The following is a 12500-nucleotide window of genomic DNA, read 5'->3' on the forward strand; positions in this document are numbered from 1 at the left end:
AGGCCCTCACCCAACACATGTCAACTATCACAAACTGGGCCATCGTCAACAATTCAGCCACGATAAGGCCTGTTAACAGAATTATATTATTCCCTCTCTTTCTTTCTCTTCTAACCTCCCCTCTCCTCCCCTCCTCCCATTTCCCTCCTGTTCCCCCCCCTCCTTCCCCTCTCCCCCCTGTCCCCCCTCCTCTCTCACCCCCCCTCCCCTCTCCCTCCTGTCCCCCCTCCTCTCTCACCCCCCTCCCTCCCCTCACCCCCTCCTTATTCACCCCCCCCCTCCCCTCTCCCTCCTCCTTATTCACCTCCCCTCTCCCTCCTATCCCCCCTCCTCTCTCACCCCCCCCCTCTCTCTCCCACCCCCCCTCCCCCTCTCCCCCTTCCTCTCTCACCCCTCCTCCTCCCCTTCCTCTCTCACACCCCCTCCTCCTCCCCCCCCCCCCTCCCAGGACCAGTCCACCTCCCCCTCCTCCCCAGACGGCGGCAGCTCAGACGCGGAGCGCACGGCCATGGCGCTGGCGGCCCGGCAGCTGAGGGCGTGGCCCGGCCTGGTGAAGGAGAGGCAGCAGGAGCTGGTGAAGAACGAGGAGAGCACGGTGTTCAGCCAGGCCATCCACTACGCCAGCCTCATGGTCTACCTGCTGGTCCCCCTGGACACCAGCAAGAACAAGCTGCTCCGCACCGCCCCCGTCGCCGACTGGGAGAGCGGCAGCAACAGTATCGTCACCAACAGGCAAGCAATAGGGGGTTGGACAAGGGGGTTGGGTTGGGGGGGGGGGGGGGGGGGGAGATAGAGACACACACGCATCAAGTGTGGCCAAACGTTTGACTGTGTACTGTGTACATACACACACACACACACACACACACACACACTGGGAGAGCGTCAGTAACAGTGTCGTCACCGACAGGCATGCAGAACGAGCGTGGGGAGACAGGGGAACACACACACACGAGTGTGTCGTGGTCCAACTGCTAAGGTGATGATATGTGGTGGGTGGACATGACGTTACTCGGCCGACACGATACACTCCCTGCTCCGGCCAAACGGAGCACAACTACGCAGCGCAGCAAACGTGTCCCTGCTTCTCACATCCGCCCTGTCAGCTGTTCCGTCGCTTTCTGGCTGGTGAAACGACCCCAACTCTCTCCAATTCTCTCCAACTCTCTCCAACTCTCTCCAACTCTCTCCAACTTTCTCCAACTCTCCAACTCTCCTCAACTCTCTCCAACTCTCTCCAACTCTCTTCACTTCTCTCCAACTCTCCATCTCTTTCCAACTCTGTCCAACTCTCCTCAGCTCTCTCCAACTCTCTCCAACTCTCCTCAACTCTCTCCAACTCTCCTCAACTCTCCTCAACTCTCCTCAACTCTCCTCAACTCTCCTCAACTCTCCTCAACTCTCCTCAACTCTCTCCAACTCTCCTCCTCTCTCTCCAACTCTCTTCACTTCTCTCCAACTCTCCTCAACTCTCTCCAACTCTCCCCAACTCTCCCCACCTCCCTCCAGCATTGATTGGAGTGTGATTAGGGGTTGCTCGTGTGTTTAAAACTCTCTGCAGGGGTGCACAGCGAACGTTGACCTCCTCCACACAATTGAAAGAAATAAAACAGCAGTGAAAGAGACCCCCAGTGCTCTGCTGTCGCATAGTACCACGTTTTGGAAGTTCCCCTCATGCGGGGGTTCTTTCCTCTGAAATGGAGGAGCGTCTGCCAAGTCCGCCGGTTCTCCAGAGATTCTCACTTTCTTTCACTTTCTGTCTCATCTGTTGATGCACAGTAGCCCCCCCCCCCCCCCCCCCCCGCTCAACCTTATTACTGTAAAAGCTTGAAACGTTCAGCTTTTACTGCCACAACAAGACCTACCATGTCCTGGCTTGAGTGGTTGTTGTTTTTTTCTATGATATTACAGAATACACCATTATCAATCATTCTTCATTTTCGTCTGGGGCACGGGGGAGGCAGGGAGGCAATGTCCAGTCTTGTTTATTTGGTTGTTATTTTCTCTGGTTCCTTTTTCGGTTATTGCCCCAGACTTGTTTTGTTTCTCACAGAAGACTTCTGGATCTGATCTGTGTGTGTGTCTGTGTGTGTGTGTGTGTGTGTGTGTGTGTGTGTGTGTGTGTGTGTCTGTGTCTGTGTGTGTGTGTGTGTGTGTGTGTGTGTGTGTATATGTGTCTGTGTGTGTGTCTGTGTCTGTGTCTGTGTGTGTGTGTGTGTCTGTGTGTGTGTGTATATGTGTCTGTGTGTGTGTCTGTGTGTGTGTGTCTGTGTGTGTTTCTGTGTGTGTGTGTGTGTGTGTGCGTGTGTGTGTGTGTGTGTGTAAACCCGTCGGGAGGCTTACATCACCGTCTCATGTGAAACGTGTCCCGTGGCCAAGAGACCTCGTGAGTTGTGAGTTAAGAGGGTCTTGGCACCGGGACCTGACCCCCTCACCGGCCGCAAACACACACACACACACACACACACACACACACACACATATCGCCACGTCATCTCTGCTGTCTGCTCTCATGCCATGAATTAAGCCTAAAGTCTAACCCCCCTGAGTGTGTGTCTATGTGTGTGTGTGTGTGTGTGTGTGTGTGTGTGTGTGTGTGTGTGTGTGCGTGTGTGTGTGTGTTGTTACGGTTGCAGTATCGCGGGCAGCGTGGCGGAGAGCTTCGACACGGAGAGCGGCTTCGAGGAGTCGGAGACCAGCGACGTGGCCAATTCGGTGACGCGCTTCATCGCGCGCTTCATCGACAAGGTGTGCACGGAGAGTGGCGTCACGCAGGACCACATCAAGAGCCTGCACAGCATGATCCCAGGTAGGCCACGACGCCCAACTGCGTTTAGTTTTAGTACTCGAACTCTTGTCAGCGATAATAAAGTTAGATCTAATCTAATGTAATATATCCAAGTCCACACTTCAGTGATGAAGGAAGATGATCGGGACAAAGGAGGGAAGTCCTGAAGTCGACCTTGTACAACCTCAGTTTTTTCCAAGATGGCGGCGTGTTTACACGCGAGGCTGGCGGAGCTCCTATCATCGGTGCTTTTTAGGGTTTTTAAGTACATTTGTATTTACTTTTTTATTTCAGTACTTATAGGGAACTGTTGTGTAAATAGTACCTACAGCAGGCACGACTTACTAGAAGTTGGTGCGCAAAACGAGAGGACAGTAACAGCGGAGTTCCTGAAACAACAAAGGATTCCTCACGATATCGCCCGATCACCGGCAGAAGGTTGGTACACAATCCCGACCCTGAGGCGCAAACGTCGGCGTAGGGACCGCAAGCAACGACGGGGCTGCAGGGGAGGCCTGCTAGCTAGGCTGAGGAAGTGCCCGGACAAGCCAGCTTTGCCGAGTATATTCCTCTCTAACGTAAGATCCCTAGCTAACAAGATGGAAGAACTGAGACTGCAGGTAGCTACCAACAACACCGTGGGGGATAGCTGTGTGATTATTCTCACAGAAACCTGGCTCAGCGCTTCCATTGTTGATTCTGCGGTTGCGTTGCAAGGCCGCTCTTTACACCGGGTGGACAGGACATTGCTTAGCGAGAAAACGCGCGGAGGCGGCCTCGTTATATCTACGAAGGACAGCTGGTGCTTAAACACAAAAACTTTGAGTAGCCACTGCTCCCCAGACCTGGAATATTTGACTGTTAAATGCCGACCCACATACCTCCCGAGGGAATTCAACGCAGTGTACATAACAGCTGTTTACATTGCACCAAGCACGGCTGCTAGCTTAGCATTAGCCCGGCTACATGACGTCATCAGTGGTGGACTGAGCACAGATCCTCAAGCAGTAGATATAATCGCGGGGGACTTTAATCATGCTGACCTGAAGGTAGTACTACCCAAGTTTTATCAGCATGTTAAATGTGCAACAAGAGGAGATAACACACTGGACAAGGTATACACCAACATCAAGCTTGCCTACAAAGCTAGACCGCTAGCTCATCTAGGCATGTCTGACCACGTGTCCATCCTCCTGATCCCAGCCTACACTCCCATGAGGAAAAGTGCTCCCATCACCACTAAGACTGTCAGAACCTGGCCAGCAGGGTCCGCTCCACTGCAGATCTGCCTGAATGACACCTCATGGCAGGAATATGAGCATGAGGACCTGGAACAGTTCACGTCGTCGGTTCTGAACCACATAGTGAACTGCACCAACTCAGCCACCGTGGACAAACGTGTCCGGGTCTACCCCAACACGAAGCCATGGATGACTGAGAAGGTCCGACAACTGCTCAAGGAGAGGAACAACGCCTTCTCAGTGAAGGACAAACTGCTGTACAACACCACCAGGGCTAACCTAAACCGTGGCATCCGGGAGGCCAAGGCAGACCACAGAGAGAAGATTGAGGAATACTTCCTGAGCAACGACTCCAGGCGGGTGTGGCAGGGGGTTCAGCACATGACAAACTTCAGAGCCAACAGGCTCACAGCCGCTGAGGGCGACCCCCTGCTGGCGGAAGAGCTGAACTCCTTCTACGCCTGGTTCGACGAGGGGCGAACGGAGGTAACCACAACACAAACACCACTCTCTCCAGCTCTCAGCAGCCTCACCCTCACAGAGCATGAAGTGAGACGCGTGCTGAAGGCGGTGGACCCCAGAAAAGCCTCAGGGCCGGATGGCGTCCTGGGACGGGTGCTGAGGGACTGTGCCGACCAGCTGGCCGGGGTTTTCACCAACATCTTCAACCAGTCCCTGTCCCAGGCCACCATCCCACCCTGCCTGAAAAACTCAACAATCATCCCAGTCCCGAAGAAAAGCACGGTGAGCTGCCTAAACGACTACCGCCCGGTGGCACTCACACCAATCATCATGAAGTGCTTCGAGACACTGGTCCGGACCCACATAGTCACACGCCTCCCGCCCAACCTGGATCCATACCAGTTCGCCTACAGAGCCCACAGGTCCACAGAGGACGCCATCACTCTATCCCACCTGGAGAGGGGGAACAGCTACGCGAGACTGCTCTTTGTGGACTTCAGCTCTGCCTTCAACACTATCCTTCCAGACAGGCTAGTGACCAAACTACTAGACCTGGGACTATCACACTCTATCTGTGCATGGATCAAGGACTTCCTGTCTGACCGCCCCCAGAGGGTGCGGGTGGGCTCCCACACCTCCACAGCCCTCAGACTCAGCACTGGGTCCCCCCAGGGCTGCGTGCTAAGCCCCATCCTCTACAACCTCTACACCTACGACTTCACCCCCGTCCACCCCAGCAACTCCATCATAAAGTTTGCAGACGACACCACCGTGGTGGGCTGCATCTCGGGGGGGGGCGAGGTGGCGTACAGGGATGAGGTGGAGCAGCTGGTCAAGCTGTGCAAGGTTAACAACCTGCTGCTGAACCAGTCAAAGACCCAGGAAATCATCGTGGACTTCAGGAGGAAAAAATCTGAGGTCCAGCCCCTGCTCGTTGATGGAGGGAGCGTGGAGAGAGTCTCAACTCTCCGATTCCTGGGGGTGCACATACAGGATGACCTGTCCTGGAGGACCAACACAGCAGCCATCATCAAGAAGGCACAACAGCGGCTCTACTTCCTGAGAGTCCTCAGGAAATACCACCTCAGACAGGAGCTGCTTGTGACCTTCTACCGCTGCACAGTGGAGAGCATCCTCACCTACTGCATCTGCGTGTGGTTCTCCAGCTGCACAGCCTCAGAGAGGAAAGCGCTACAGAGAGTCGTGAGATCGGCCCAGAAGATCATCGGCGCCCCCCTCCCCTCTCTGGAAGAGCTGTACAACACACGCTGCCTCAGGAAGGCCTCCAAGATCTCCAGGGACCCATCCCACCCTGGGAACGAACACTTTGTTCGGCTGCCCTCAGGCAGGCGGTTCAGGACCATGTCCGCAAGGACAAATCTCAGCTTCTACCCTAGGGCCATTCAGGCCCTGAACACAGCAAAGACCTAGGTTCTAGGCCCTGGACAATCTAGACAAATTGATGGCAGCTACTAGATTGTAATCATCAAGCAATATTGAAATACAACTTTGAACATTTCAAACCTGCAAACTGCGACACTTTAAATGAATGTGCAATAATACTATGTGCAATATGACAACCCTTGTGTACATAAGGTTCAGAGATGTTGGGATATTTGTTGGGATATTTGTTGGGATACAATTAAATGTTAGGATATTTATAGCATAGCATAGAGTACAGCACAGTGTTTTATTTGTATAGTATAGTAGTATAGTATAGTGGATAGTGTATATAGCCTTTATTTATGTAAACCAGCTCTTTTCCCTTCTTGTTTTTAGTATTCTTTTCCTAGCACCAGGGGAGCCCCCCCTCCTAAATTTCGTTGTATGGTACCTGTACTGTATTAATGACAATAAAGACCATTCATTAATTCATTCATTATGTCCTCGTTCTGTCAGCTTGGTGAGATAACTCTTAGCCAGCGTCCCCGTTTGGGAGCTGAATGGCGGTGGGGTGTGTATTCTGAGCCTCCAGCCTATTCGGTTGTTAAGTCGTGACGTGTTTCCGGGTCCAAAGTTGGCTGAGGCGCTCTCTTTGAAAAGCCTCAGTAATAATAATAATAATTCGTTATATTTGTATAGCGCTTTTCCGAGGCTCAAAGACGCTGACAAATATGGGAAAAACAGGAAAGTGCCGTGTTGTATGAATAGATCCGAGGCTAAAAAACGATTGAACTGTCGTTCTACCGCTTTAGTACACTGGTACTCTGGTGCGTGGAATTTCTGGTTTGGACCCGTAAATTGCTAAACGTCACGTTTGACGTCAGACTTAACAACCGAATAGGCCTACAGCACAGAGGCCTCCAGCCTATAGGCCTACAGCACAGAAGCCTCGGGGAAGAGGAACTCACATGAGGAGCTGCCCTTTTATTTCAATCTTTTTTTCTTTTTTTGTATCACATGAGTATTTATTGGGTTTCAGCAGCCCTTTTAATCATTGTACAATGCGTGTACATTTACAGGTTGTGGGTTAGTCATAAGTAGGTGTCTCTGTGTGTGTGTGTGTGTGTGTGTGTGTGTGTGTGTGTGTGAGTGAGAATGCGTGTGTGAGAGAGAGAATGCGTGTCTGTGTGTGTGTGTGTGTGTGTGTGTGTGTGTGTGTGTGTGTGTGTGTGTGTGTGTGTGTGCGTGTGCATGATGCGGCGCTAACCTGCCGTGCCCTCTGACCCCCCCAGGCATCGTGGCCATGCAGATGGAGACCCTGGAGGCGGTCCACAGAGAGAGCAGGAGACTGCCTCCCATCCAGAAGGTGAGCGCTGCCCTGCCCTGGCCCTGTGAGCGGGCGTGTGTGTGTACACTGTGATGTGTGTGTAGTACGGTGTGATGTGTGTGTGTACACTGTGATGTGTGTGTAGTACGGTGTAATGTGTGTGTGTACACTGTGATGTGTGTGTAGTACGGTGTGCGTGTGGCAGGGCCGGTCCTAGCTGAGGAATCTCCACTACGAGAGGTGCTCCGTGTGTCAGCAGCAGGATGTGAGCTTAGAATTATATCTATCTCCGTTTAGGGTAGAGATATTGAGCATCAAAGTTTTTACATTCCATTATGTTTTGTGAGATGGAACCAGGGCCGGCCTGTGGGTCTGTTGGGCCCCAGGCGAGATCTTGAAAATGCCCCCCCCCCCCGTAGTAACTCGTTTTTACAAATAATAATCGCCACGTTGCTCAACGTCCAAGAGAAACACTGTGACTGGTTAAATTGATTCACCAGACATCTTTCAATCATCTTAGCTGACACCTAATTTCACCAGTCACAGTGTTTCTCGGACGTTGAGCAACGTGGCAATTATTATTTTGTTAGCCTCATAGCATCGTAACTTGACTAACTTTAGAACCACTTTGTCCGAGCTGGTCCTAGTGTGTCTCCATCCCTCAACTGGCTAAGCAGCAACATTAGCTAGCTAGCTAGTTAGTCAGCTAGAGTTAGCTACCATCCTCCTCCATGCAGCACACATACATATTAAATAATGAAATTCAAGGACAGGACATACATACATACCTCTACTTTTGGCTTGTTTTTCTTCATCTTCTCTTTTTCTTTTTTGGGCACCAGAGTGATACCCGACATACTTGCACAGACAGGCTCTTGAGTGACGGAGTTGACCGTTGCCCACTCAGCCCCGCCCACTCACACCCCCGTGATCATTCAAAATACAAATAATAATAATAATAATAAACACAAGACTTGTTTGGCTCGATTGCAAGGTTTCACAATTCCCGACATTAGGACCGTGTCACACATATATATATATATATATATTTTTATCAAATGTTTTTATTTATTTTTATTTTTTTACTATGAGTGGGCCCCGCCCCCGCCTTTCGGGGCCCCAGGCGACCGCCTGTATGGCCTGTAGGACGGGCCGGCCATGGATGGAACCTTTGTATTTTATTAATTACTAACTAAAACATTTAAACATTTTTTAAAAATAACACCACACAGGCATTAATAAACACCTAATGGATCAGATTATGTAAAAAACTACATTTTGACCAAAAATGGAGATAGAACCTTATAATTCTAACGTCACGAGGAGTTGTTCTGAATGACCCTGGTGAGGGCCTCGGCCTCAGATTTACGACTAGCGGAGCTGGAGCTGTCCTTGTCTGGGGAACCTGCTACTACTGCTACTGCTTTGGCTGCTGGTTCGAAAGAAGAGGAGAGGAGGAGTTGGGGGGGGGGGGGGGGTGGTTAGCATTGTTTTGTCTGAACCTAGACTAGTAGTGGTAGTGTACTGGAGTGCCTCGGCCCCCTCAAACACGACCAGCTGTGATGGGCGCTAGCTGTCTACGGTATCTCTCTGGTGGCGGGGCTGAGGCGTTGTCACAGAGACACTCTACGGAGTTTCGCCCTCTAGTCGTCGTCGTCGTCCCCCCGCCCGCCTCAACCAGGACCCCCCCCACGCTTCCTCGTCTGGTCTTCCTCATCCTCAGCCAGGCCACAGCACCCCTGGAGCAGCCTAGCCCCCCCTTCCCCGCCGACACACCTCGGCCTGGGTGACCCAGAGTTCCTCCAGGGGTTTAGGCCCAGATGCTCCTCTTTAGGACAAGGACTGAAGGCTAGGCTAGGCTAGACTAGGCTAGGGATGGGGCTAGCCTCTGAAAAGACACCTCGAAGCACTACTTCCTGCTCAGGCGTTGTCAGCGCACGCTATTCGCTTCGGACGGTCTTGCGTTTTCCGAGAATAAGAAGAATAGAATAGGAGAAGAATAGGAACCAGTTATGTCACCGTATCATCATCATGTCCTCCACATGTTTCAGAATCCAAATAAGAGTCAGGATTGCTTTTATTCCATCCGATGGTACAGGTGCACGAGAGTCCAATTATTTTAGGCTTAGGTTCTTCAACATCGGCATTGAATTGAATCGATGGGAGACGACCAGGGACAATGAAGGACGGAAAACAAATACTTGGACTGTGACTCTTCACAGAGGACGAGCGTGTTGTTTTTGGCCAGGCGTCAGTGGACGTGGCGGCCGTTTGGTAAATGCTGCCTGAGGCGGAGTGTGTACGTGACGGAGGCACATCCTGTTTTGCCTATTTGACGCGATGATGACGTGTGGCGTAACGCGCTGATGTTGTTGACGGTGTTACATGATAGCTGTGTGACTTGTTCAGGTCGGGATGGCGTTGTCTAATCTAATAACGATGGGAGTTAGTGTTAGACTGGGTGTGTTTGTGTGTGTGTGTGTGTGTGTGTGTGTGTGTGTGTGTGTGTGTGCGTTCTGTCCTGAGTGTCACGTCCACCCTCTCCCTCCCCACAGCCTAAAATCCTGCGGCCGGTCCTGCTCCCGGGGGAGGAGTTTGTGTCGGAGGGGCTGAGGGTGGTCCTGGACCCCGACGGCCGGGACGAGGCCACGGGGGGGCTGCTGGGGGGGCCGCACATCCTGCCGGCAGAGGGCGCCCTCTTCCTCACCAGCTACCGCATCATCTTCAAGGGCACCCCGCACGACCCACTAGGTGGGCCTCCCTACCCCACAGCCAGGCTGTGTGTGCTCACTACATTAGCCTCTTAGCATGTAGCGTCTTAGCCTTTAGCATCTTAGCCTTTAGCATCTTAGTGTTTAGCCTCTCAGCCTTTAGCCTCTTGTCATTTAGCGTCTTATCCTTTAGCGTCTTATCCTTTAGCGTCTTATCATTTAGCGTCTTATCCTTTAGCATCTTATCCTTTAGTGTCTTATCCTTTAGCGTGTTAGCCTTTAGCGTGTTATCCTTTAGCGTGTTAGCCTTTAGCGCCTTATCATTTAGCGTCTTATCATTTAGCGTCTTATCCTTTAGCGTCTTAACCTTTAGGGCCCTATTATGCACTTCTTAACTTGCCGTCTTAAGTCTTAATTAAGACACACCGCCAGGTTAAGACCTACCGCCACCCTTATTATGCGCTTCATACGCGCTACTGCTATTATGCAGGTGTCGCTAGGCGCCCACACATAAGACGTAAGACTCCCGTGCATATATTACTCATTGAGGGGGCCCTATTATGCACTTCTTAACTTGCCGTCTTAAGTCTTAATTAAGACGCACCGCCAGGTTAAGACCTACCGCCACCCTTATTATGCGCTTCATACGCGCTACTGCTATTATGCAGGTGTCGCTAGGCGCCCACACATAAGACGTAAGACTCCCGTGCATATATTACTCATTGTGGGAGTGTTCATATGTTAATGAAGTGCGCTAGGCGCCCCTGCTATTATGCGATCTGACTTTGCGCCTAGCGCTAAGAAGTGGTTTGAAAAGTTCTTAGGCGCTAGACTTCATGCACGTTTTCAAAACGTGCATGAAGTCTAGCGCCTATGAACTGCATAATAGCATAGCGCTTATGACTTAACGCAGCCGGTTCTTAAAGGGAATGGCACCTGGCACGCTGATTGGGTTGATTGAGAAGACGCCCAAAACACACCCATGACTAATTTCTGGGCTTAGCGCCGGGTCTTAGGCGCCCACTACCGCACGCATAATAGCAAAGTGGCCTTGACCACGCCTCCACGTCTTAAGTTTAGATCTACCGCCTCGTCTTATTGCTTAAGACTTATGAAGTGCATAATAGGGCCCTTAGTGTCTTATCCTTTAGCGTGTTAGCCTTTAGCGCCTTAGCCTTTCTCTATTGAGCAGACTTGTTAAGCAGCTTCTATATGGATACACCATGATTTGATGAGTGTTATTTTCCCCTGGTGTGAGCAGTAGGGGAGCAGGCGGTGATCCGGAGCTTCCCCGTCTCCACCCTGACCAAGGAGAAGAAGATCAGCATCCAGAACCAGCTGCAGCAGAACATGCAGGAGGGCCTGCAGCTACGCTCATCTTCCTTCCAGGTTACTAGACACCACTTTACTCTGACGCATGCACACATGCACACACACACTGCACACACACACACACACACACACACACACACACACACACACACACACACATACCGCACACGCACAGACACACACACACACACAGACACACTGCACCCTCATACACACGCACACACTGCACACACACACACACACACACACACACACACACATACCACACACACATACCGCACAGACACACACACACACACACACACACACACGCACGCACACACACTAGAACCAGCTAAAGCTGATGATGCAGGAGGTCCTATGCTATGCTTCCTTCCGGGTAACAACACACCACTACTAAACTCCACTACACAGCCATCGGGAGGAGGGTGTTTGTGATGAAGATGATGATGACGATGACGATAACAATGACAGTAGTGGACGATAGTGACGGTTGAGACCCCACAGGGTTTCCCGTTGTCTCTCACAGGTCCCTGAGTACACGGCGTCCTCGTTCCTCAGATAAATAAATACAAAGTGAGTCCAAGTGATTCCTCCTCTGCACTCTGAGCCAAATGGTCACCCTGCCAGGAAATGTCCTGACTGAGGCGATTCCGAGAGAGAGCGCATGCACTAATGTACCAGTTGTGACATTCGGAGGGGAAAAAAAAGGAATGTTCAGTATATGTTCCAGACTTATCCCTGACATCCGGCGTGTGGTATGAGTTCGTTTTTTTTTTTTTTGCAGACGTTAAACATAACGTAACCCTGTATAATGTTACGCTGAACTGAACTGCATTCGAAGAAGAAGAGAAAAAAAATGTTTGCAAGTGAGCACATGTTTTTGGTCTTTCACAATTCATGTCATGCTGTAAAGTTTTTATGGTTCATTCCTATCTTTTTAGTAACACGGATAATAAAACAGGGTCTGTTGGTAGGGAGGGGGTCCTTTGGCCTGCTGGTGGCTATGTGGATATGGGGGGGGGCGTGTGGAACTAGCTGTGTGCTAAGCCTGGCTCTAGGCCTGGCTCTGGCCAGGGTCTGGCCAGGCTCCGGCCTGGGTCTGGGCTGGATTAGAAGCCTTCAGTAAGAGCTGCAGGCTGGGCAAGAAGAGTGATGGTGAGAGTTGGAGGGAGACCGGGTCAGGGGACCCAGAAAGACGCTAACGTGAGAAATATGCAAATGTAACGTTCCCATTCAGTACATTCTGTTAACGG

The 12500-nt window shown here is 51.3% G+C and overlaps 1 protein-coding gene across 1 annotated transcript in view; it reads left to right on the forward strand.

Annotated features, from left to right (window-relative positions):
• sbf2 (SET binding factor 2) overlaps positions 1-12500 on the forward strand; it is a gene marked incomplete at its 5' end in the record, with an annotated part of 140242 nt that overhangs the window by 97522 nt on the left and 30220 nt on the right. Inside the window, 5 exons of the mRNA XM_080526261.1 lie at positions 455-732; positions 2637-2809; positions 7167-7240; positions 9757-9952; positions 11174-11301. Coding sequence (XP_080382387.1) covers positions 455-732; positions 2637-2809; positions 7167-7240; positions 9757-9952; positions 11174-11301 — 849 coding nt within the window. The remainder of the gene's footprint in view (positions 1-454; positions 733-2636; positions 2810-7166; positions 7241-9756; positions 9953-11173; positions 11302-12500) is intronic.

This window comes from Nansenia antarctica (assembly GCF_963989245.1).
Source record: "Nansenia antarctica genome assembly, chromosome: 1".
NCBI lineage: Eukaryota > Metazoa > Chordata > Actinopteri > Argentiniformes > Microstomatidae > Nansenia > Nansenia antarctica.